Consider the following 25,353-nt stretch of genomic DNA (forward strand, 5'->3'; position numbering starts at 1 on the left):
ATATTCTTTTACAGAAGTTTAACTCATGTTCAGACAAAGTGAAGACGTCACTGTTTAAAGCATATTGTACACCTCTCTGTACTGCACATTTGTGGACAAATTATCGAATGTGTAGCTTACAAAGGCTACAAGTAGCTTATAATGATGCACTGAGAAATTTATTAAGGAAACGTAGATGGCATAGTGCAAGTGAAATGTTTGTGAGTGTGGGAGTAAACACATTTAAAGCCGTGTTACGTCATCTAATGTATAAATTTATCTGCCGGGTTAATGCTTCTGAGAATGAGATTATTATGGGCCGAATATAAAGTTTAGTACCACACGGTATCAGTCCAAGTTGTGGGAACACTGGCACCACTGTATTTTTTTAACGCAGTGATTTACATGTTTTTTTTTGTTGATTATTTCTGTGTTTTTTGTTTTTTCTTCTGTGTGTGTTTTTAAATATTGGACCTTGAGTCTGTAATAAAGTTTGATTGATTGATTGATTGACTGATTCATTGATTGATCCTCTCGATGCCAGAATAAAACTTGTTTGTAGCCTACATTAAAATCCAACATTGTTTTTGTGGGGTTTTTTAGTCTTTCTTTCTTCTGTTCTAACAGAGTTTTGAAACTTTTACCTCACTAACACAAGTCAGTATTCATGAAATGTTACTGATAATTTGCTGTTAATTATTTTTTCTCATAAAAAGCCCTTTGGAGAACTGACTAGTAGGGGTGTATTAATGCATCGCAATGCAAAAATGCTATAATGTGCATTGTGTGATTTCATTTCATGGAAATCAGCATTCTGTTAATAATGCATCTCATGCAGTTGCTCTGTTTGAACACCAGAGATCACAATCTGTGCAAAAGCTCAAATCTGTAGCATGCACTAGTCACATGATCAGAGTCTACACTATTACAGGAAATCATCTGAACTTGTGAAGTGATCGATGGCTTCAGATAAAAGTTATACAGCTTTTATAAACAGGTTATAACAGTTAAACTTCTCAGGAGCTTTCAGACAAATCAGCCTCACACTGTAGGGGAACATAAGTATTCAAGAGGGAGGCAGTTCTGAAAAGGCGGCATTTTAGCCATCTTTGGAGCTCTACTTCTGATTAAACTGACTCCCCAGATGCGGATTTGGAGCTCATTATGGATCATGTATTCTGAATGGTTTCTCTCTGGGTCTTGTTTGTTCTCTCAGTTTTAAGATGGAATGTATACATTTTTACGTTTAAGATACATTTTCTTTACAATATTAAACTTAACAAATAGTAGACAAAAAGGCACATTGTTAGGCATTGTTTTTTTATTCAGATATTAAAAAGGAATCTCTTCAGTCAGTTTTTATGAAAATTCTTTCATTGAAATCTTGTGTTGAATCATATTGGATCGAATCGTGGAAGATGTGTCCTTACACTCCCACGATGTATTGTTGCCAACAGCAAGGAAATGGTCAGATCTTGTTAAATAGTTTTCTAATTTAAATAAAAACCAACAGTGAACACCTTCCACAATGAGAAGTAAATATGTTGACAGATTTTGTGCAACCAGTAAACATTTACTATGAAGTTGCTTTGAGGAAGTAGAAAGCATATAGTACTGTATCTCTGTTATAATGCTTTATTTAACAAGGAAAGCACCTTAAATACAATTTCTGAGAATTTTATTTTCGTCCTACTGGTTTCAGTTCTGTTTGTAACGTGTCTGTAGTGAAAATGCTTTTTTTTGCATTCAAACCCCATGCTTCAGTGCTCTGGGAGTGTTTATAGTGCTGTGACTTTAACACTTCATGACTGAGAGCTGCTGCTACAGCAACTTCACCCACAGCTACCATGACTTTCATCCCCGTCTTCATCTGGACACTGATCCTCTGGACTCAAGGTCAGACACTGCTTCATATTTTATCTCTACAATGATCTGTTCATACTAATACACTTATTGTTTCTATTAGAATATTTCAGTTTCATGCTGCGTTATTGTGTATTTTTCAGAATGCAGAGGTCAAGCCACAGTAACTCAGACTCCTGCAGTGAAATCTGCTCTTCCAGGAGAAACAGTCACCATCAACTGTAGAACCAGTCAGGCAGTGTATCATCACAGCTCATATGGTCACTGCTTACACTGGTATCAGCAGAAACCTGGAGAAGCTCCTAAACTCCTGATTAAGTTTGCAAATCAGCGAGAGTCAGGTATTCCAGCTCGTTTCAGTGGCAGTGGATCTGGATCTGATTTCACTCTGACCATCAGTGGAGTCCAGACTGAAGATGCAGGAGATTACTACTGTCAGAGTTACCATTCCATCACTGGCTACTGGTTCACACAGTGTTATAGAGTCGTACAAAAACCTCCCTCAGTCAGATTGTAGAGAGACTGAACTGCTGCAGCTGGGAGTGACTGCAGGTGCTGAGTTGGCGGATGTGATACGACACAATGACACTCTGTGGAGGAGAGGAACCACACCACACTAACTCACAACTCACATTAGAAATCACTCAATAATCATCACACCACACTGCACACAGTCCCTCAAAACCAACAGTTTAACATAAATAGTTCTGCAATTTTCTATTTATCAAAACTCTATCACTAATCCTACCCTCAGTACATTCTCTATTTCTGACCCAGAATCAATCCCTGTTATTAATCTGGTCTCAGCCTCAGTCTCTGTCTTGTGTTTGTTTCAGGTTAAACTCTGGTCCTGCTCTGGATTCTGACTCAGTCACTGGTATAACTCCTCTTGACCGTGAGAACTTGCTGCTATCTTGAATCAGGACAGATATAGCATGAAGGTGTGGCTCTAATATAATCGCATTCCTCCAGTTAATGACCCATCTGACCCATCTGACCTTCTCTCTTCATATTAAGACTCTTCTCTGACTTGGCCCCCAGGTGGAGGAATGAACTTCCTCTGGCTGACTGAAAAGCTGATTCACTATCTGTCTTCAAAGAAAGACCAATTCCCTTCAAACACCAAGCACTAAAATGAGAATTTATTAGAAAACCTCATCTTCTACTGTTGCTGTGCTGCTGTACTAACTTAAGCTATCTCCTCTAACAGGGATTTAGCTTCATAATATTTTATTAGTCAGTGAGGATGTGTTTTTGGAGATTACAAAGCAGTTCTACTTTTGTAAGTGACTCTGGATAAAGCCATCTGATAAATGCTGTAAATGTAAATATTCTCAAGACAGAGAGTGCATTACTACTTCCTGTGCTGTCTTGTGCCTCAGGTCTCCTTCATGCCTGGTGCAATATTGAATCAGGAGACATATAGCATGGAGGTGTGGCTCTAATATAATCTGATTCCTCCATTAATGACCCAGCTTTATCCATGACCCCTGACCATTCTATATCTGTTCCTGTCATTACAGAAGTTGTACCTGTATCTATGTTAGATGTAGCACATTACACACACTTCAACTAAAGTTAAATAGTTATTCTCATCCTTGAATGACTGATTTATTGCTTTTATCTAAAAGTGATTAAAGTATATCCCATATTCCATGAATTTTACATCATCAGGACCTTCAAAATTGTCCTAAAATCAGACACAACATTCCTGTAAGTATCTGCTTACTAGTTAAGTCATGATTAACTCAGAGCAGTCTGTTGTATCTGGGCCATGATGATGCTGATAGATTCATCACTACATGAACAAGACTAAATAAAGATTAAAGAATCATTTGAGCTCTTTCTGTATATTTCATTCATTTTTTCTTTCTTTATTATTTCATCGCAATAGTTCTTCATTTCTGTTCTAGTTTCTGGGTTCTAATTTAAGGATGGATCTGTCTACATTCTCTGTGTCAATCAGTGTCTTGTCCCTTATTATAGATTATGACTACAAGTATTAGAAGATCCAAATAAAAAAAGCACTAGATGTTTCATTGTTATCAAAGTTGCTATTTTCCATTAAAAGAGATCATTTGAAATGTTTTTTCATACATCAGTTTATTCTTTGATGTATTTTATTGAAATTTGTTAAATGTTTTGATAGTTTATGCAAATTCTGACCAATCAGAGAAATAAGAATTGAAAGTGTTCCTCCTCCCATGGTTGTAAATAAAGAGGCAGACTGAAGAGTGTAATACACACACACACACACACACACACACACACACACACACATACAGATTTGCATGAAGAGCTCTGAGACCCAGAATAGATCACCACTTTCAGCAGATGTTCATGGTTCTTCTGCTAAACTCACTCAAGCACAACACACAGCGCTGCACTCGACCTGCTGTTAAAGGTGCTGTTCCAAATCGCTGCCAAAGACACTTCACTAATGAAAAAGGAGACCTGCTTTCCACATTGAAGCTTTATTTCAGCAGAGCTACACCACTGACATCACCTCAGACTGCTAAGCATGGTTTAAAGCGTGCACTTGAATTCTAGTGGACTTCACGGCGGCTCTTTCGGAACGAGGCGACCTGAGTGGTGTCGTGGTGGGAGACGGTACAGCCGAACACCTCAGCCTCCTCCCAGCGTTCTTTGCTGAGGGTCAGGGTGCTGCTGCGGCTGTAGACGCCGTTCTTCTGTTCTTCTGTGCTGGTCAGAACCCCTTCATTTACCTCAGCACCATCCACGGTCCAGTGATATTTGGTCATTCAGTTCAGCTGTAGAGCAGATGCAGTAGTTTATCTGGACATTGTACAACAGGACACAATTCTGAAAACATTATCCAACCAAACTGCAGCTCAACAAAATCTCGATCTATTAAATAAAACACACCGTGCTTAAATAACCATCACACCATGGTGAAGTCATCTCTGTTCAATTTTTTAGATAACCTTAATAATTATTTATGGGTTATAATTTAATGGGAAATCAACATTAAAACAATTAAACAAAAAATAAAACAAACTGTTACACAAATTTCCATTGTGATAATTAATTAGAGTAACGCAAAGCAACAAAGTAAATGAAATAAAATCTAACATTTCACATGAATCTTAAAAATAGATGAAGTGACTTAATCATAATTAAAAAACACGACCTAAAAGCATTTATAGAAACAGCTCTCTCCTCTTCACAACACATTTTACACACGCAATTTTCATCTAAATTTCAAAGAATTAATTGGCAGTAAATCTATTTGAAGATTATGTAATGACTCTTTGAGTATATAAACAAATAAGGCACTTACTTTTCATAATGAGATTGGTTCCTCCACCAAAAGTCCACCACAGTGATACATTCCTATGAAGCCGTTGTTCAAAGACCTTTGTCACACTACAGTGAACACACACACACACACACACAGACACACACACACACACACACACAGACACACACACACACAGTTCAATAATTGTTGTTATATTTACAGAACACAACTGTATAATTGAAGATTTTTTCATAAGTAAGTTTTCTTCATCACTCTTCTGTTTAAACTGTTTAAGTGATGTTTCAGTAAAAAAGTCTGACTCTGGAGCACAGTGTACTGTACACACTGCAGAAGACTGGAGGAGAAATAACACTGAATGATGGATTAGTGATGAGATTCATCTCTACAGTCAGAAACACAATAAACATGACACATAAATATAGTAAAGAATAACTTTTTAATATTGGTCTCTTCTACATCTCCTCTGTAGTCAGTCTGAATCCTGATCGAATTAAAGAGAAAATCTGAACTTCTGTCATTTATCTACTGCATTTATACACTTGAAAGAAATATATCATAAACTTATCTTTCTAATTCACTTATTTATGCAACTTATACCTAAAAGTATTTTCCAGAAAATCTCCATCTGACTCCAGAAGTAAAATTCACACAATAACTCTGTAGTAGTGTGAGAATGACAGTAAGATTGTTGGAATGTGGTAAAGGTGTTTCCATACTTACAGGACACTTTGCATTGGCAGCACATGCTTCAGTGCTCTGGGAGTGTTTATAGTGCTGTGACTTTAACACTTCATGACTGAGAGCTGCTGCTACAGCAACTTCACCCACAGCTACCATGACTTTCATCCCCGTCTTCATCTGGACACTGATCCTCTGGACTCAAGGTCAGACACTGCTTCATATTTTATCTCTACAATGATCTGTTCATACTAATACACTTATTGTTTCTATTAGAATATTTCAGTTTCATGCTGCGTTATTGTGTATTTTTCAGAATGCAGAGGTCAAGCCACAGTAACTCAGACTCCTGCAGTGAAATCTGCTCTTCCAGGAGAAACAGTCACCATCAACTGTAGAACCAGTCAGGCAGTGTTTAGTAGTAACTACTTACACTGGTATCAGCAGAAACCTGGAGAAGCTCCTAAACTCCTGGTTAAGCTCGCAAATCAGCGACAGTCAGGTATTCCAGCTCGTTTCAGTGGCAGTGGATCTGGATCTGATTTCACTCTGACCATCAGTGGAGTCCAGACTGAAGATGCAGGAGATTACTACTGTCAGAGTTTGCATTACATCAGTAGCAACTACGTGTTCACACAGTGTTATAGAGTCGTACAAAAACCTCCCTCAGTCAGATTGTAGAGAGACTGAACTGCTGCAGCTGGGAGAGACTGCAGGTGCTGAGTTGGAGGATGTGATACGACACAATGACACTCTGTGGAGGAGAGGAACCAAAACATATACAATATCCATTACTTAAGCATTCACACTCTTTGCATTTTTCAATATTTTGTAGTGTTGCAACGTGGAACTGAAATGCACAAAATGCACTGAGATTAAATCTCATTAAGCAACACAAAACATCCCATAATAGTGAAGACTGGGGAAAATGAATAGTTTGCAAAAAGTATTCATGAAACAACATTTTAAATGCTTTGATTGTATAAATTTTCACCCTTGTTTGTGGCTTAATTCTGATATATTTGTTTTATTGTAGTCAGAGCTGAGTACAAACTACAAAGTGCTCACATGGAACATCTCATCAACCCCATAACCTTTAATAACAAAGCTTAGTCTATATCTGTTTCTTATCACACATGATGACATCAGTCTGACTCCTCATGTCGAAACACTCCACCTATTTTTATTTTGTGGAAACTCTGAGCCTTTTCTAGACACAATTATATTTTACTTTTACATTTTACATTTCCAGTTCAGTTTTAATATAAAACATAAAAATAAATGTCTCATCCCTATTATTATGGTTTTTTATTTTTTTATTTTTTAAGATTCTGCAGTTTGAAACTTTTTCATTTCATGTTAAGAAGACATCATGGGTGTGTCAGTCACAATCCCTTTTCCATGTTAATTATTCTAAGCTTATGGCTAATTTATGCATTCTGAATTATATGTTTTAGCTTAGACCTGGGATAAACTTGATTTTCTCCATCAGTGTGCTTTCACAGTGGACAGATTCTCCCAGACTTCAACTACACGTGTCCCACACAACTAACACTATCTGAGCAGATTACCTGACCTTGACTCTAACTTCAACTTTAGAGGAGTTACAATGGATGCTGCGGTGCAGACTCTGTATGTTTCTGATAATACTTACAATACTAAGAAAGTTACTGTTAATTCATTAGCTACACAAAGACTGTTCATGCTTAATAGATACACCTAATCGGTGCACCCTTATTGTCTTATTAAACCAATAATAGAAATAGTGTTCAAAACTATTCATGATGTCACTTCGTCCATTTACAATGAGACAAATTCATATAGCCCTCATATGTCCCACATGTCACATGTAGGGCACATGCAGAAATTACTGCAGTTATTTTAATGTTGTTGAAGGCCTCTTAGTTGATATTGATCTTGATTGATAGTTTTCAACAATATCACATCACTGCCTTTCCAATTCGGTGTTACCAAGAAATCCCAAAGGAACAGCTGTACATTATTTGGGATTAATCAGTCATTTTAACTGATAGCAGGTGTATACTATCTAGTATATTAAATGAGGTAAAATGTGACCTGGTTGATCCTGAGCATTGCCAAATTCAGAGTTATAGAAGGTTGTGCACACATATGCAAATTGGGTATTGGATGTGTTTGTTTATTTTTTCCCTAAAACATTTCAGGTTGTCTGTCAATTGGTTTTTACATAAAGCAAAATCACAAAAAGGTGAAAAGGTTTCATAGTTTGATTATTTTGACCTTTTATATGCACTGTAGTTGTCATGCTGTCATACTCAGCATCATATTTGCAGCATCTGGCAGATGAGTTTCCATACTGAGAGGACACTTTGCATTGGCAGCACATGCTTCAGTGCTCTGGGAGTGTTTATAGCACTGTAACTTTAACACTTCATGACTGAGAGCTGCTGCTACAGCAACTTCACCCACAGCTACCATGACTTTCATCCCCGTCTTCATCTGGACACTGATCCTCTGGACTCAAGGTCAGACACTGCTTCATATTTTATCTCTACAATGATCTGTTCATACTAATACACTTATTGTTTCTATTAGAATATTTCAGTTTCATGCTGCGTTATTGTGTATTTTTCAGAATGCAGAGGTCAAGTCACAGTAACTCAGACTCCTGCAGTGAAATCTGCTCTTCCAGGAGAAACAGTCACCATCAACTGTAGAACCAGTCAGGCAGTGTATCATCACAGCTCATATGGTCACTTCTTACACTGGTATCAGCAGAAACCTGGAGAAGCTCCTAAACTCCTGATTAAGCTCGCAAATCAGCGTCTGTCAGGTATTCCAGCTCGTTTCAGTGGCAGTGGATCTGGATCTGATTTCACTCTGACCATCAGTGGAGTCCAGACTGAAGATGCAGGAGATTACTACTGTCAGAGTTACCACAGTGGTGGTGTGTTCACACAGTGTTATAGAGTCGTACAAAAACCTCCCTCAGTCAGATTGTAGAGAGACTGAACTGCTGCAGCTGGGAGAGACTGCAGGTGCTGAGTTGGAGGATGTGATACGACACAATGACACTCTGTGGAGGAGAGGAACCACACCACACTAACTCACAACTCACATTAGAGATCTCTCAATAATCATCACAGCACACTGCACACAGTCCCTCACATGTACTTCATTCCTATTTTACTACAATCATGGTGCTTACTGTCACAATTGAAAACATCACAGCTTTACAAATATCAAGTATCTGATTATCAAATACATTTCTGTTCTTATCTCATCCCCCCAGACCTACTCCATCTAAACTATTCTGCTCTCAAAGACTGGTTTTCGTACACTTTTGTTTGTGTGCATCTTTTCTTGCAGCTATGGGACTTGCAGTAAAATCCCATTGCACCTTATGAAAACACACAACATTTCCAATCGAGTGGTCAGGTTTCCTTTATTCCTGATATTTTACTGATATTTTATTCCTGATGTTTTACTCGTTTTGAACTGATGTTTGGACACACTGACTCACTGTGGTGTTTGACATTAACTCCAGAGTATCAGAAAATATGAAAAATAAAATTATTTCTAATCACAATCTAGATAAGTTTGATTTATAAACAAATCTGATATAAATTATGTTAATTTGTTTATAAAGATTATGAAGTTCTCAGATTATGTGTAGTCGGAGCTAGAAGGGCATCAGTCTTAGCTGAATGTCTTCATTGAATTCTGTGTTATTTTTCTAATTAGTGTTGGTGGTGGTGTTATTGGTTCCATAAAGTAAACAATTATGATTTTTATGCATTTTTCTAGAAGCAGATATGCAGAAATAGACACCAAAATATCTTATGTCTTATTTCAGTAAGAGAAGTGTTTTACTCTTAAAGATGTTTAATGAGTTCTGAGGTTTGAGATGCCACCTCTCATCTATTTACATTACTTTTCTATCATGTTTACTCCATCAGTTCACATCAATCAGTTCACTACATGCTGCTTGCAGTGGAGCTCCAACAGTCCCATTCCTGATTGATGGACTTTCCTGGTGTTGATGTTTCAGGGTCTGGTTCATGTCTTTTATGCTTGGGTCAGGCACAGTGTCCTTCAGTCTGTTGGCTTGTGTCAGTGGTGAAGGACTTTACTCTGCTCTGGTCCTTCAGCTCTCTGTAGTGCTGCTGTTCTCTGCAGTCTGATCACCTCATGACTACAGCCTCATGGTGTGGAGTTTGGGGTGGTGTTGCTCACTGACACTGTGACCAACTGAATCATTGAGATTTATTCACAGCAACAGAGGACCCAACTAACCATTCTGATGTTGTGGGAATTCAAATAAACAAATAAAATATACTCTTAATATTGATAGAAATTATATAATTTAGTACAGTATGAGTAATCTACAGAGATATAATCATGGTTTAAAAGGTTTAATTTCCATAACCATTCTGTCAGTATTTTACTATTTGATGGGGCTTGGAAAGTATCATAAGCATTTGTATAATTTATTTTGAAAAGAAAATTCTTTACATCTTCAATCTTCACTCAAACACATTTTCACTGAGGATTTCTCTCAATTATTTCTTACTTCAAAATACAGCACATATAAAAATTATAAACCCAAAGCTCTGTGTGAAAGTATAGAAAAAAATGGCATTGGAGAATTATTATTATTATTATTATTATTATTATTATTATTATTATTATTATTATTATTATAATCAGTTGTTTTTCTCATGAATGATCAGGTTCTACAGCAGATACTGAGACAGACGCATTGGTGATTTGTGTATGATGTGTTTAATCAACAATGTAAAGCAAGCGTGTTTACTGATTCAAAAGCTTTTATTAATAATTCAAAGCAGGACATTGCAGTGATCCACACACTTAACACATATTTAGGTGATAATTAAGAAGAAGAGCTGAGTTAAACTGAGGAGTGTGTGAGCTCACATGTTAATAACACAAATGAAATGATGAGAGAGGATGATTTGAGCAGTAAAGGCCACATGTACCACACAGTGAAGCAGTAGAAGGTGAGCTGAGTAAAGTGTGTGTGATCTCACAGCTCTGAGCACTGCTCTGTGTTCACTGTGCTCACCACAGTAGGTTGGTTGTCTTTGGAGGCCTCACAGGTCACCACCTTGTTCCTCCACTGCTCCCGGTGGAGGCTCAGTGTGCTGCTCCAGCTGTAGAGGCCGTCAGCGTTCAGAACGGAGGTGCTGCTGATTTCCCCCGAGCTCCAGCTGCTGCCATCAACCTTCCAGCTCAACTTCCAGTCCGAGGGGAAGCCCTTGTAGGCCACACACATGAGTGTGACCTTCTCCTGCTGCAGCTCCACACTGGAGGGGGGCAGCACCGTCACACTGGGCTGGGTGACACCTACACACACACACAGAGGTGAGACAGGAATGGACAGCTGTCAGTCACTCAGGCTTTGTTTCAGCTCACTGTGTGTGTTTCACTTCCCTTTATATCTTACAGAGCAGAACTGAGATCAGTGGAGCATCACAAACGTTTCACATTCAATTCTAATACTTTTTCATCTTACAGCTATAAAGATTTATATTATTGTGAACATTAAAAGTTCAAATTTAATTGTATTGTATAATGAATAATCAGAAATTCAGAAATAACTTTATAATATGAATAAACATCATTTAATAAATTACAACATATTTATCATTTAAATAAATTCATTCTCGGCTTCTGGTCATCTGTTCATACAGTCATAGAGTTTCTGAGATATTAAAGGTATTTAAAATAATTCAAGAGAAAATGTTACAGTAATTTGCACAAACAATAATATATGTTTCGATCATAAATTTAATGTAAATTAAAGTGAATTATTGGGACAATAGTCAGATACCTTTTGTGAAACCTCTAACATAAGTAAGAAATTGTGCAGAAATTTGAGAAACAAAATGATTTCATCCAAATGCCACATTTCATTTGAGAGAAATTTAAGAAACAGAATGACTTTATCCTGACATAACATTTCATTAAAGAGAATTTAAAGACAAAAAACCTAAGTATTATAATCGTTACAGTTTTTATGAAGAATCTGAACACACTCCATTTCAGTAATTAGTAATCAGGTTACTTACGGCCCACAGACAGTTTGGTTCCTCCACCAAAAGTGTACCACAGTGATACATTCCTATGAAGCCATCGTACAAAAACCTCTGTCACACTACAGTGAATACACACACACACACACACACACACACACACACACACACACCCACACACACACACACACACACACACACACACACGCATACACACACACACACACACACACCCACACACACACACACACCCACACACACACACACACACACACACACACAGACACACACACACACACACACACACCCACACACACACACACACACACAAAAAACAAAGTGAACTAATTGTGGTTATATTTACAAAAAACACTGTATGATTAATGATTTCTTCATTAGTTAGTCCTAACTCCTTTCTAAGAAATGAAACACATGTTTCAAGTTTGAACTTCTCTCTCCAATTCATTTATTCATGTTTCCTAGACCAATTTAGCAGCATTTTCCAGAAAATCACCATCTGACTCCAGAAGTAAAATTCACACAACTCTGTAGTCAAACATGTGAAACACTTTCCTAACCAGAAGCCATGAATGAACTCTGAGATCCGCCTCTTTCTGAAAGCAAGAGATGCTGCTTTTAAATCCAGCAATGCAGAGGAACTACAGCAGAGGCAGAGCCAACCTGTGAAGGGGCATTAGGAAAACCAGGCATGCACATAAACTGGGTATCGAGGAGCACTTCCACTGCAACACCAACCCCAGACGCATGTGGAAAGGCATCCAAACCATCACTGACCACAAACCAACAATACAGTCTCTACCAACCAGTAATGCCGTCCTTCCAGTCGAGCTCAACCGCTTCTTTGCTCACTTTGACCAGGGCGTCATACACACCAGGAATGATGACTCCTCCATGGCTGATCTTCCAATATCACTCTCCACAACAGAGGTACACTCAGCACTGAGCAGAGTAGATCCACGTAAGTCAGCTGGCCCTGATGGCACACCCAGACGTGTGCTCAGGAGTTGTGCTGACCAACTGGTGCAAGTCTTCACTGACATTTTCAACCTGTCACTGGCCCAGGCCACTGGTCCAATATGTCTGAAGACTACAACCATCATACCAGTGCCCAACCATTCTTCTGTGAAGATTTCCGCCCTGTTGCACTCACCCCCATTGTTATGAAGTGCTTTGAGAAGCTGGTTCTAAGTCACCTCATAGCATTTCTCCCACCTACACTGGACCCAGACCAGTTTGCCTATCGCCCAAATAGGTCTACAGAGGATGCTATTTCCACTGCTCTTCATCTAGCTCTCACCCACCTGGACAATAACAATACATACATTCGGATGTTGTTCAGTGACTTCAGCTCCACATTTAATACAGTCATCCCTAGTAAACTGATCACTAAGCTCAGTGACCTGTGTATCTGCACATCCATTTGCAGCTGGATTATGGACTTTTTTAACAAATCGACTTCAGTCTTTAAGGTTGGGTAATCACTTATCCTCAACCCTAATCCCGAACACCGGCATCCCACAAGGCTGTGTGCTGAGCCTACTGCTCTAATCCCTGTTCACCCTTGACTGTGTTCCGCAACATAACTCCAACGTCTTCATCAAGTATGCAGATGATACCACAGTTGTTGGCCGAATCAGCAACAACGATGAATCGGCCTACAGGCAGGAGATCTAAAGACTGTCAGCATGGTGTTCCATGAACAACCTCACCCTCAACACCTCAAAGACCAAAGAGCTCATTGTGGACTTCCGGAAATCTAACAGCAGCAGACACTCCCCTATTTACATCAACGGGTCTGAAGTAGAGCGTATCTCCAGCCTTAAGTTCCTGGGTGTCCACATCTCTGAGGATCTGTCCTGGCATCTGAACACCTCAACTCTGTTTCAGAAAGCGCAACAGCGTCTTTACTTCCAAAGAAGACTAAAGAAAGTTCACCTATCCCCCAAGATCCTGACCAACTTTTAGCGCTGCATCATTGAGAGCCTCTTGACAAGCTCCATCACAGTGTGGTATGGCAGCACCACGGTGTGTGAAAAGAAATCACTGCAAAGGCTTGTGAAAACCACCCAACGCATCATCAGTACCCAACTACCTGCCATTGAGTCTCTTCATTGATGTCTGCGCAGAGCACACAAAATCATCTGGGACTCCTCCCACCCGAGTCACAAACTGTTCAACCTCCTTCCATCCAGGAGGAGAAACAGGTCCATCTGCACCAGAACCAGCAGGTTTAGGGCCAGTTTTTTTCAGTCAACCATAAATCTACTGAACTCTACACTACACCGCTAGGACACTCATGTCTTCCTACACTTACCACTTTACAGTTCTGCTCCACCCTGTACATTCTGTTAATATAATATTTTTCACTGTTGTACATTCTGTTATAATATAGTATTTTTTCACTGTGTAATATAATTAATGTACATATTGTCCACTTCATAGATTACACCTAGTTTATCTATCTATTTATGTACATTTATATATATTATATTTATACATACTATACTTATATATCTGTATAAACACTGTACATTATCTCTGTACATACATTGTACACAGTGTTGGGGAGTAACTAGTTACATGTAACGGCGTTACGTAACTTAATTACAATATAAATGTAACAGTAACTCGTTACAGTTACTTAGAAAAATATGTGATTAAATTAGTTACTTATGAAAATGTTAAAGATTACAAATAGAGTTACATCTGAATATTTTCTTTAAAAAACTAGCATTTGTTGAATGATATTAATTTGTTGATAGAGTTTGTTAAAGCGGTGCTATTCTGATGATTTTGATTGGTTCTCTGGTTTGAATTTGTGGCGCGTCTGCCAATTACATTAATCCACATTGCCGCTGAAAGCTTTAGGCTAATACACTGTCTGAGAGTTATCACCATGGCGAGTGATAAAAATACATTTCAGTCCTGGAAATTTAAAAATAATTTCATCCTGAAATCCGATAAGGGGCAAATATAACAGTTCAGTGGGAAATTTGTTTGCCGGCTGTTAAAATGCTTTCGACATCAGAGGCTTCAATGTTGAACCTGAGGAAGCATCTGCAGGTATGGAACCTAGCCTTTCTTTATTTAATAATATATTTAAAATGTAAAATTTTTGTCATTATTGTGAGTGTACAGAAATAAAAACAGACCCTTTAGTTTTGAATGATATATCACTCGTTTCTGTATAATAAAAAGTGACAGAGTGGTCAGTAGATTTACTGTAGCTGCTATGTGGAAAAAATCCACTAAAATGCGCCTGCGCGTTCATCGAGCCCATAGTGTACTCAAGACCTGTATTCAAAACGTTCAGAACAAATTACCTAATCTGCTAGCCATGGGTGACTCTAGGCCATTTTAAAGCCCCCCTAACATTTTCTACTCAGCCCCCCTAAAATTCTGTGATTCCCCATAAACTGTACACGAATAATTGATCGCCTCAGTCCCCTTTAAATTTCATATGAAAACGCCGGGAGACTTCGGCTCTTCCCGTCTTTCAGCGCGTTCTCGATCAGAGCGAGGATCAGAGGACAAGTGTGTGTGTGTGTGTGTGTGATCAGGAAGACTTGTATTTGGCTTGTTCAGTACTCAAATGTTATACACATCTGTGCAATACAGTGGAATGCTGCAATAAGTTTACCATTGGGGGCTGAGCCCCCCTTAAATGAAAATCCTAAAATCGTCCCTGCTGCTAGCTACCTTTACCAGGCACTTCTTTAAAAATAAAGAAAATATATAGCTCACATTTTAACTCCTTGAAAATGTGTTGGTAATGTCAGATCTAATATAACTTAGTTATTTTAGCACTGTAGCATACATTATGATGACTCTTTTCAGATTATGTTTTTTTTTTTCAAGGCATTGTTACTTGCCAGTGGGTCCTGTCGTAGCTATGCAAAGGTTTGATTCCTAAAACAATATTAGAGAATTTTTGTTATGAAGTCTGTTTTTTTGGTGGCTGTGCTTGAAATTAAATGAACATAATCTTAATTCAAGTGATGAAAGATTTAAAATTCTAACAGTAAACAGAGTTGAGTACTACTGTAAGATTAACCCTGCCTGGTATAAATGTTTGGAAATGATTTCGTTGACAATATCCGTTAGAAACTTAAAAGTAATAAAAAGTAATCAAATGTAATCAGTTACTTTACTTTTATAAAGTAATTGAAAAGTTACACTGCTTATTACATTTTAAACAGAGTAACTTGTAATCTGTAACCTATTACATTTCCAAAGTAACCTACCCAACACTGATTGTACATAATGCACACATTTGTGCACAATTATAATTACACCTGTCACTTTATCTGCTGTAAATACTACTTGCACATACCTCTCTATGCACACTCTGACAGATTTATTTATAGATGTACATATTTACATATTTATCTGCACAATTTCTACTATTTGCACTTCTGGTAGATGCTAAACAGCATTTCGTTGCTATGTACCTGTACTTTGCAATGACAGTAAAGTTGGATCTATCTACCTATCTATCTATCTATCTATCTATCTATCTATCTATCTATCTATCTATCTATCTATCTATCTATCTATCTATCTAGCAGTGTGAGAATGACAGTAAGATTGGGGGAATGTGGTAAAGGTGTTTCCATACTTAGAGGACACTTTGCATTGGCAGCACATGCTTCAGTGCTCTGGGAGTGTTTATAGCGCTGTGACTTTAACACTTCATGACTGAGAGCTGCTGCTACAGCAACTTCACCCACAGCTACCATGACTTTCATCCCCGTCTTCATCTGGACACTGATCCTCTGGACTCAAGGTCAGACACTGCTTCATATTTTATCTCTACAATGATCTGTTCATACTAATACACTTATTGTTTCTATTAGAATATTTCAGTTTCATGCTGCGTTATTGTGTATTTTTCAGAATGCAGAGGTCAAGCCACAGTAACTCAGACTCCTGCAGTGAAATCTGCTCTTCCAGGAGAAACAGTCACCATCAACTGTAGAACCAGTCAGGCAGTGTATCATCACAGCTCATATGGTCACTGCTTACACTGGTATCAGCAGAAACCTGGAGAAGCTCCTAGACTCCTGATTAAGTTTGCAAATCAGCGAGAGTCAGGTATTCCAGCTCGTTTCAGTGGCAGTGGATCTGGATCTGATTTCACTCTGACCATCAGTGGAGTCCAGACTGAAGATGCAGGAGATTACTACTGTCAGAGTAGGCATGAAATCTCTGGCTACTGGATCACACAGTGTTATAGAGTCGTACAAAAACCTCCCTCAGTCAGATTGTAGAGAGACTGAACTGCTGCAGCTGGGAGAGACTGCAGGTGCTGAGTTGGAGGATGTGATACGACACAATGACACTCTGTGGAGGAGAGGAACCACACCACACTAACTCACAACTCACATTAGAGATCTCTCAATAGTCATCACACCACACTACACACAGTCCATCACATCCACTACTTTTGTAGTTTTCTACAATCATGGTGGTTACTGTCACAATTGAAAACATCACAGGTTTACAAATATCAAGTATCTTATTATAAAATCCATTTCTCTTTCATATGATTCCCCACACATTCACTCCAACTGTCCTGCTCACAAAGACTGGTTTTCATACAGGTTTTTGTGTACATCTTTTCATGAATGGGTCTTGTAGCAAAATCCAATTATACCTCATGAAAACACATTCCAACTTAATGGCCATGTTTCCATTTTTCCTGATATTGTCTTACTAATAAGTGTTAGTTTTGTACTGATGTTTGGACACACTGACTCACTGTGGTGTTTAACTCCAGAGTATCAGAAAATATGAAAGGTAAAATTAATTCTTATCATAATCTGGGGTTAGGGTTAGGGTAACTGTAAGAATCCTGGATAAGTTAAATTAATGAACAAATAAATGATGTTAATTTGTGTATATAGTCCTCAGCTTATGTCTAGTCTGGGCTAGAAGGACATCAGTCTCAGCTGCATGTCTTCATAGAATTCTGTGTTATTTTTCTCATTATTGTTGTTGGTGGTGTTCTTGATTACTTAAAGTTAAAAATAATCATTTGTAAGCAATTTTCTAGACATATACCAAAATGTCTATTTCAGTAAGAGGGGTGTTTTACTCTTAAAGATGTTTGACGAGTTCAGAGGACGAGGTTTGAGACGCCACCTCTCATCTATTTACATTACTTTTCTATCATGTTTACTCCATCAGTTCACATCAATCAGTTCACTACATGCTGGTTGCAGTGGAGCTCCAACAGTCCCATTCCTGATTGATGGACCTTCCTGGTGTTGATGTTTCAGGGTCTGGTGCATGTCTTTTAGGTGTGGGTCAAGCACAGTGTCCTTCAGTCTGTTGGCTTGTGTCAGTGGTGAAGGACTTTACTCTGCTCTGGTCCTTCAGCTCTCTGTAGTGCTGCTGTTCTCTGCAGTCTGATCACCTCATGACTACAGCCTCATGGTGTGGAGTTTGGGGTGGTGTTGCTCACTGACACTGTGACCAACTGAATCATTGAGATTTATTCACAGCAACAGAGGACCCAACTAACCATTCTGATGTTGTGGGAATTCCACTAACCAAATAAAAATTACTCTTAATATTGTCATAAATTTGTTATTTTAGTACAGTATGAGTAATCTACAGAGATATAATCATGGTTAAAAAGGTTTAATTTCCATAACCACTGTGTTAGTATTTGATTATTTCATGGGGCTTGGAAAGTATCATAAGCTTTTGCATAATTTATTAGAAAAGAAAATTCTTTACATCTTCAATCTTCACTCAAACACATTTTCACTGAGTATTTCTCTCAATTATTTCTTACTTCAAAATACAGCACATATAAAAATTATAAACCCAAAGCTCTGTGTGAAAGTATAGAAAAAAATGGCATTGGAGAATTATTATTATTATTATTATTATTATTATTATTATTATTATTATTATTATTATTATTATTATTATTGTTATTATTATTATTATTATTATTATTTGTTTTTCTCATGAATGATCAGGTTCTACAGCAGATACTGAGACAGATGCATTGGTGATTTGTGTATGATGTGTTTAATCAACAATATAAAGCAAGCGTGTTTACTGATTCAAAAGCTTTTATTAATAATTCAAAGCAGGACATTGCAGTGATCCACACACTTAACACATATTTAGGTGATAATTAAGAAGAAGAGCTGAGTTAAACTGAGGAGTGTGTGAGCTCACATGTTAATAACACAAATGAAATGATGAGAGAGGATGATTTGAGCAGTAAAGGCCACATGTACCACACAGTGAAGCAGTAGAAGGTGAGCTGAGTAAAGTGTGTGTGATCTCACAGCTCTGAGCACTGCTCTGTGTTCACTGTGCTCACCACAGTAGGTTGGTTGTCTTTGGAGGCCTCACAGGTCACCACCTTGTTCCTCCACTGCTCCCGGTGGAGGCTCAGTGTGCTGCTCCAGCTGTAGAGGCCGTCAGCGTTCAGAACGGAGGTGCTGCTGCTTTCCCCCGAGCTCCAGCTGCTGCCATCAACCTTCCAGCTCAACTTCCAGTCCGAGGGGAAGCCCTTGTAGGCCACACACATGAGTGTGACCTTCTCCTGCTGCAGCTCCACACTGGAGGGGGGCAGCACCGTCACACTGGGCTGGGTGACACCTACACACACACACAGAGGTGAGACAGGAATGGACAGCTGTCAGTCACTCAGGCTTTGTTTCAGCTCACTGTGTGTGTTTCACTTCCCTTTATATCTTACAGAGCAGAACTGAGATCAGTGGAGCATCACAAACGTTTCACATTCAATTCAAATACTTTTACATCTTACAGCTATAATGATTTATATTATTGTGAACATTAAAAGTTCAAATTTAATTGTACTGTACCTTCAATAATAAGAAATATTAAACATATTTTATAATGTAATTAAACAGCATTTAAAGTAAAACAAATTTATAATTTAAATAAATTCATTCTAGCCTTCAGGTCATCTGTTCATAAAGTCAGAGTCTCTGAGATATTAAATGTAGTTAGAATAATTGAGTGAAACACTGTGACTAATTTGCACAAACAATAATATATGTTTTGGTTGTAAATTTACTATAAATTAAAATGAACTATTAGAACTGTAGTGAGATACATTTTGAGAAACATCTAATATAAGTTAAATTTCAGAAACAAAATGACTTTATCCTGACTTCACATTTCATTAAAGGGAATTTAAAGACAAAAAAACCCCTATGGACTATAATCTTTTTACTTTTTATGAAGAATCTGAACACACTCCATTTCAGTAATTAATAAACAGGTTACTTACGGCCTACAGACAGTTTGGTTCCTCCACCAAAAGTGTGCCACAGTGATACATTCCTATGAAGCCGTCATACAAAAACCTGTCACACTACAGTGAATACACACACACACACACACACACACACACACACACACACACACACACACACACACACACAAACAGAGTTAACTAATTGTGGTTATATTTGCAGAACACAATTGTAAGATTAATGATTTCCGCAATAGTAAAATAAATCAGTAGTTAGTCCTAACTCCTGAAAATCTCCATGAAATGAAACGGATATTCAAGTTTCAACTTTTCTCTCCAATTAATTTATTTATGCAATTTTGACCTAAACGTATTTTCCAGAAAAGCTCCATCAGACTCCAGAAACAAAATTCACACAATAACTCTGTAGTAGTGTGAGAATGACAGTAAGATTGTTGGAATGTGGTAAAGGTGTTTCCATACTTAGACGACACTTTGCATTGGCAGCACATGCTTCAGTGCTCTGGGAGTGTTTATAGCGCTGTGACTTTAACACTTCATGACTGAGAGCTGCTGCTACAGCAACTTCACCCACAGCTACCATGACTTTCATCCCCGTCTTCATCTGGACACTGATCCTCTGGACTCAAGGTCAGACACTGCTTCATATTTTATCTCTACAATGATCTGTTCATACTAATACACTTATTGTTTCTATTAGAATATTTCAGTTTCATGCTGCGTTATTGTGTATTTTTCAGAATGCAGAGGTCAAGCCACAGTAACTCAGACTCCTGCAGTGAAATCTGCTCTTCCAGGAGAAACAGTCACCATCAACTGTAGAACCAGTCAGGCAGTGTATCATCACAGCTCATATGGTCACTACTTCAGCTGGTATCAGCAGAAACCTGGAGAAGCTCTTAAACTCCTGATTAAGTTCGCAAATCAGCGACAGTCAGGTATTCCAGCTCGTTTCAGTGGCAGTGGATCTAGATCTGATTTCACTCTGACCATCAGTGGAGTCCAGACTGAAGATGCAGGAGATTATTACTGTCAGAGTGGACATGCCATCTCTGGCTACTGGTTCAGACAGTGTTATAGAGTCGTACAAAAACCTCCCTCAGTCAGATTGTAGAGAGACTGAACTGCTGCAGCTGGGAGTGACTGCAGGTGCTGAGTTGGAGGATGTGATACGACACAATGACACTCTACCACACTAACTCACATCTCACATTAGAGATCTCTCAATAATTATCACACCAAACTGAACACAGTCCATCACAACCAACAGTTTAACATAAATAGTTCTGCAATTTTCTATTTATCACAACTCTAACACTAATCCTACCCTCAGTACATTCTCTAATTCTGACCCAGAATCAATCCCTGTTCTTAATCTGGTCTCAGCCTCAGTCTCTGTCTTGTGCCTGTTTCAGGTTACACTCTGGTCCTGATCTGGACTCTGACTCAGTCACTGGTGTAACTCCTCTTGACCCTGAACCTGCTGTTCATTCTCTTTATTTCCTAGTGCAGACTGAGACCTGGTTTGCTGCAGAGGATTCAGGGACACTGTGTGTCTCACACTATTACACACCTCTTGTACTGTCTCATCTTAAACAATTTCATTCTTTCAATTCGTTTCTGTCAAAAATTAATCTGATCCAGCGGTCATCCTACTGAGACCTCATCACTTCCTCTACTTTTAGACTGAAACCTCCCTTCAGACAAGCCTCCTGTCCTCCTGCCTGCCGTCATTCTCTTGAACTCCTTTAACATGACCATCAACAGCTTCCCTCTAACACACAATGGTTGACATGTTGTGGACTTGGTCTTCATCCACCCATCATCCATTCCTGCCTGACCTACCACTATCTAGTTTAACCCCTCCCAGACTTCCTGAATGCTCCACTCTTTCTCTTCTTCCTCCATGGCTTTCCTCATCCTCTGGTTCTGCACAGATCTCATGATGTCTGGCAGAAATCTCATCATGGCAGTTCATCAGCTGAAACTAAATCTCAGTAAGACTGAGCTGCTGTATATCACTGAAGAAGCTTCTCCATGTCAGGATGCTGTGCTCTCTGAGTTACACCATCTGACCTTCTCTCTTCATATTAAGACTCTTCTCTGACTTGGCCCCCAGGTGGAGGAATGAACTTCCTCTGGCTGACTGAAAAGCTGATTCACTATCTGTCTTCAAAGAAAGACCAATTCCCTTCAAACACCAAGCACTAAAATGAGAATTTATTAGAAAACCTCATCTTCTACTGTTGCTGTGCTGCTGTACTAACTTAAGCTGTCTCCTCTAACAGGGATTTAGCTTCATAATATTTTATTAGTCAGTGAGGATGTGTTTTTGGAGATTACAAAGCAGTTCTACTTTTGTAAGTGACTCTGGATAAAGCCATCTGATAAATGCTGTAAATGTAAATATTCTCAAGACAGAGAGTGCATTACTACTTCCTGTGCTGTCTTGTGCCTCAGGTCTCCTTCATGCCTGGTGCAATATTGAATCAGGAGACATATAGCATGGAGGTGTGGCTCTAATATAATCTGATTCCTCCATTAATGACCCAGCTTTATCCATGACCCCTGACCATTCTATATCTGTTCCTGTCATTACAGAAGTTGTACCTGTATCTATGTTAGATGTAGCACATTACGCACACTTCAACTAAAGTTAAATAGTTATTTTTATCCTTGAATGACTGATTTATTGCTTTTATCTAAAAGTGATTAAAATATATCCCATATTCCATGAATTTTACATCATCAGGACCTTCAAAATTGTCCTAAAATCAGACAACATTCCTGTAAGTATCTGCTTACTAGTCAAGTCATGATTAACTCAGAGCAGTCTGTTGTATCTGGGCCATGATGATGCTGATAGACTCATCACTACATGAACAAGACTGAATAAAGATTAAAGAATCATTTGAGCTCTTTCTGTATATTTCATTCATTTTTTCCTTTCTTTATTTCATCGCAATAGTTCATTTCTGTTCTAGTTTCTGGGTTCTAATTTAAGGATGGATCTGTCTACGTTCTCTGTGTCAGTGTCTTGACCCTTATTATAGATTACGACTACAAGTATTACTCAAATTTAAAAAAAAAAAAAAAAAAAGCGCACTAGATGTTTCATTGTTATCAAAGTTGCTATTTTCCATTAAAAGAGATCATCTGACATGTTTTTTCATACATCAGTTTATTCTTTGATGTATTTTATTGAAATTTGTTAAATAAGAATTGAAAGTGTTCCTCCTCCCATGGTTGTATATAAAGAGGCAGACTGACATGTAATACATACAGATTTGCATGAAGAGCTCTGAGACCCAGAATAGATCACCACTTTCAGCAGATGTTCATGGTTCTTCAGCTAAACTCACTCAAGCACAACACACAGCGCTGCACTCGACCTGCTGTTAAAGGTGCTGTTCCAAATCACTGCCAAAGACACTTCACTAATGAAAAAGGAGACCTGCTTTCCACATTGAAGCTTTATTTCAGCAGAGCTACACCACTGACATCACCTCAGACTGCTAAGCATGGTTTAAAGGGTACACTTGAATTCTAGTGGACTTCACAGCGGCTCTTTCGGAACGAGGCGACCTGAGTGGTGTCGTGGTGGGAGACGGTACAGCCGAACACCTCAGCCTCTTCCTAGCGTTCTTTGCTGAGCGTCAGGGTGCTGATGCGGCTGTAGATGCCGTTCTTCTGTGCTTCATTTACCTCAGCACCATCCACAGTCCAGCTCAGCAGCGCCCCCTGTAGCGAATAGGCCGAGAGCAGGCAGAGCAGTGAGGCCGTTCCCTCAGAGCACTGCAGAGAGGAAGGAGGGCTTCACCATTGGACCAGCTGCAGAACACACAAACACAATTAGATTAATGTTAATGTGAACTCTCATACTGAACATGGTGATATTTGGTCCTTCAGTTTAACAGCTGTAGAGCAGATGCAGTAGTTTATCTGGACATCATACAACAGGACAATTCTGATAACATTATCCAACCAAACTGCAGCTCAACAAAATCTCCATCTATTAAAACACACCGTGCTTTAACCATCACACCATGGTAAAGTCATCTCTGTTCAATTTTTTAGATAACCTTATTTATGGGTTATAATTTAAATGGGAAATCAACATTAAAACATTAACAAAAATAAACTGTTAAACAAATTTCCATTGTGAGAGTAACGCAAAGCAAAAATCAAATCCAACATTTCACATGAACCTTAAAAAAATGACAAAAGCATTTATAGAATCAGCTCTCCTATTCACACCACATTTCACTTTGCTCTATTTTATAGAAGACCCATTTCTATATCTAAATTTCAGTATTATTTTGCAGTAAATCTATCAATTACTTTGTTTGAAAATCAATGAAATGACGCTATGTACCTTTTGTTTAAATGCTCATTTCATAATGAGTTTGGTTCCTCCACCAAAAGTGTACCACAGCGATACATTCCTATGAAGCCATTGTACAAAAACCTCTTTCACACTACAATGAACACAGTTCAATAACTTGTGAGAGTTAAAGAACAACTATTTGATTGAAGATTTTTACATGAGTAAGTTCTTAGTCACTCTGCTGTTTAAACTTGTAACTCAGGAGTTCACCGAATCACACCACCTCATGTTCTCTCCTCATATTGCATTAAGCTCTGAACATGGCCCTAAGGTGGACAAATGAACTTTCTCTAGCTGACTGAAAAGTTGAATCATTGTCTTCACTGACCAACTGCCAACACAAAGCATTAAACACAGCATTAAATGACAAATCTCATCTTTTACTGTTGTTGTGCTGCTGTAAGAACTAATGCTAACTTCTCTAACAGGGAGTCTTGATATTTTATTCGACCCTCAGGGTGTGTTTGATGGAGATTACAAAGCACTTCTACCTCTGTATCTCAATCTGGATAAGGGCATCTGCCAAATGCTGCAAGTGTAAATATTAATGGAATAGCTGGTGTTCCCGGAGTCTTTGGAGGACGGTTCTGACATGAACAACATGTTTGGTCTCGTTACGAGAGTACACCAGAATGTCGATGTAGACGATGACGAAGCGATGTAGGTACTCTCGGAACAGTTCATTCATGTAGCCCTGGAAGACTGATGGTGCATTAACCAGACCGTATGGCATCACTAGGTATTCGTAGTGGCCTGTAGGGGTTACGAAAGCTGTCTTCCACTCGTCCCCCTCACGGATCCCGATCAAATTATAGGCGCTGCGTAGGTCGAGCTTGGA

General features: G+C 38.6%; 7 gene segments (V, D, J or C); 5 read left to right on the top strand and 2 right to left on the bottom strand.

Moving 5' to 3' along the window:
* The first annotated feature begins 1,826 nt into the window (after nt 1–1,826).
* LOC131364573 (immunoglobulin kappa variable 6D-21-like) lies at nt 1,827–2,760 on the top strand. The segment is given in 3 exon segments: nt 1,827–1,875; nt 1,986–2,307; nt 2,679–2,760. Coding segments are annotated over 3 exon segments (453 nt in total).
* A 3,200-nt stretch (nt 2,761–5,960) lies between these two features.
* LOC131364667 (probable non-functional immunoglobulin kappa variable 6D-41) lies at nt 5,961–8,165 on the top strand. The segment is given in 2 exon segments: nt 5,961–6,009; nt 6,120–8,165. Coding segments are annotated over 2 exon segments (414 nt in total).
* Nucleotides 7,176–9,189, top strand: LOC131364574 (probable non-functional immunoglobulin kappa variable 6D-41). The segment is given in 4 exon segments: nt 7,176–7,179; nt 8,239–8,307; nt 8,418–8,744; nt 9,152–9,189. Coding segments are annotated over 4 exon segments (438 nt in total).
* Nucleotides 9,190–10,693: 1,504 nt separating this feature from the next.
* LOC131364575 (Ig kappa-b4 chain C region-like) lies at nt 10,694–12,956 on the bottom strand. The segment is given in 3 exon segments: nt 10,694–11,149; nt 11,875–11,927; nt 12,709–12,956. Coding segments are annotated over 3 exon segments (621 nt in total).
* Nucleotides 12,957–16,596: 3,640 nt separating this feature from the next.
* On the top strand, nt 16,597–17,129 carry LOC131364577 (probable non-functional immunoglobulin kappa variable 6D-41). The segment is given in 2 exon segments: nt 16,597–16,645; nt 16,756–17,129. Coding segments are annotated over 2 exon segments (423 nt in total).
* Nucleotides 17,130–19,029: 1,900 nt separating this feature from the next.
* LOC131364578 (Ig kappa-b4 chain C region-like) lies at nt 19,030–20,711 on the bottom strand. The segment is given in 2 exon segments: nt 19,030–19,485; nt 20,699–20,711. Coding segments are annotated over 2 exon segments (333 nt in total).
* LOC131364579 (probable non-functional immunoglobulin kappa variable 6D-41) lies at nt 20,710–21,590 on the top strand. The segment is given in 3 exon segments: nt 20,710–20,758; nt 20,869–21,201; nt 21,544–21,590. Coding segments are annotated over 3 exon segments (429 nt in total).
* The last annotated feature ends 3,763 nt before the right edge of the window (nt 21,591–25,353 follow it).

The sequence above is a fragment of the Hemibagrus wyckioides genome, linkage group LG14 (assembly GCF_019097595.1).
Source record: "Hemibagrus wyckioides isolate EC202008001 linkage group LG14, SWU_Hwy_1.0, whole genome shotgun sequence".
Lineage (NCBI taxonomy): Eukaryota > Metazoa > Chordata > Actinopteri > Siluriformes > Bagridae > Hemibagrus > Hemibagrus wyckioides.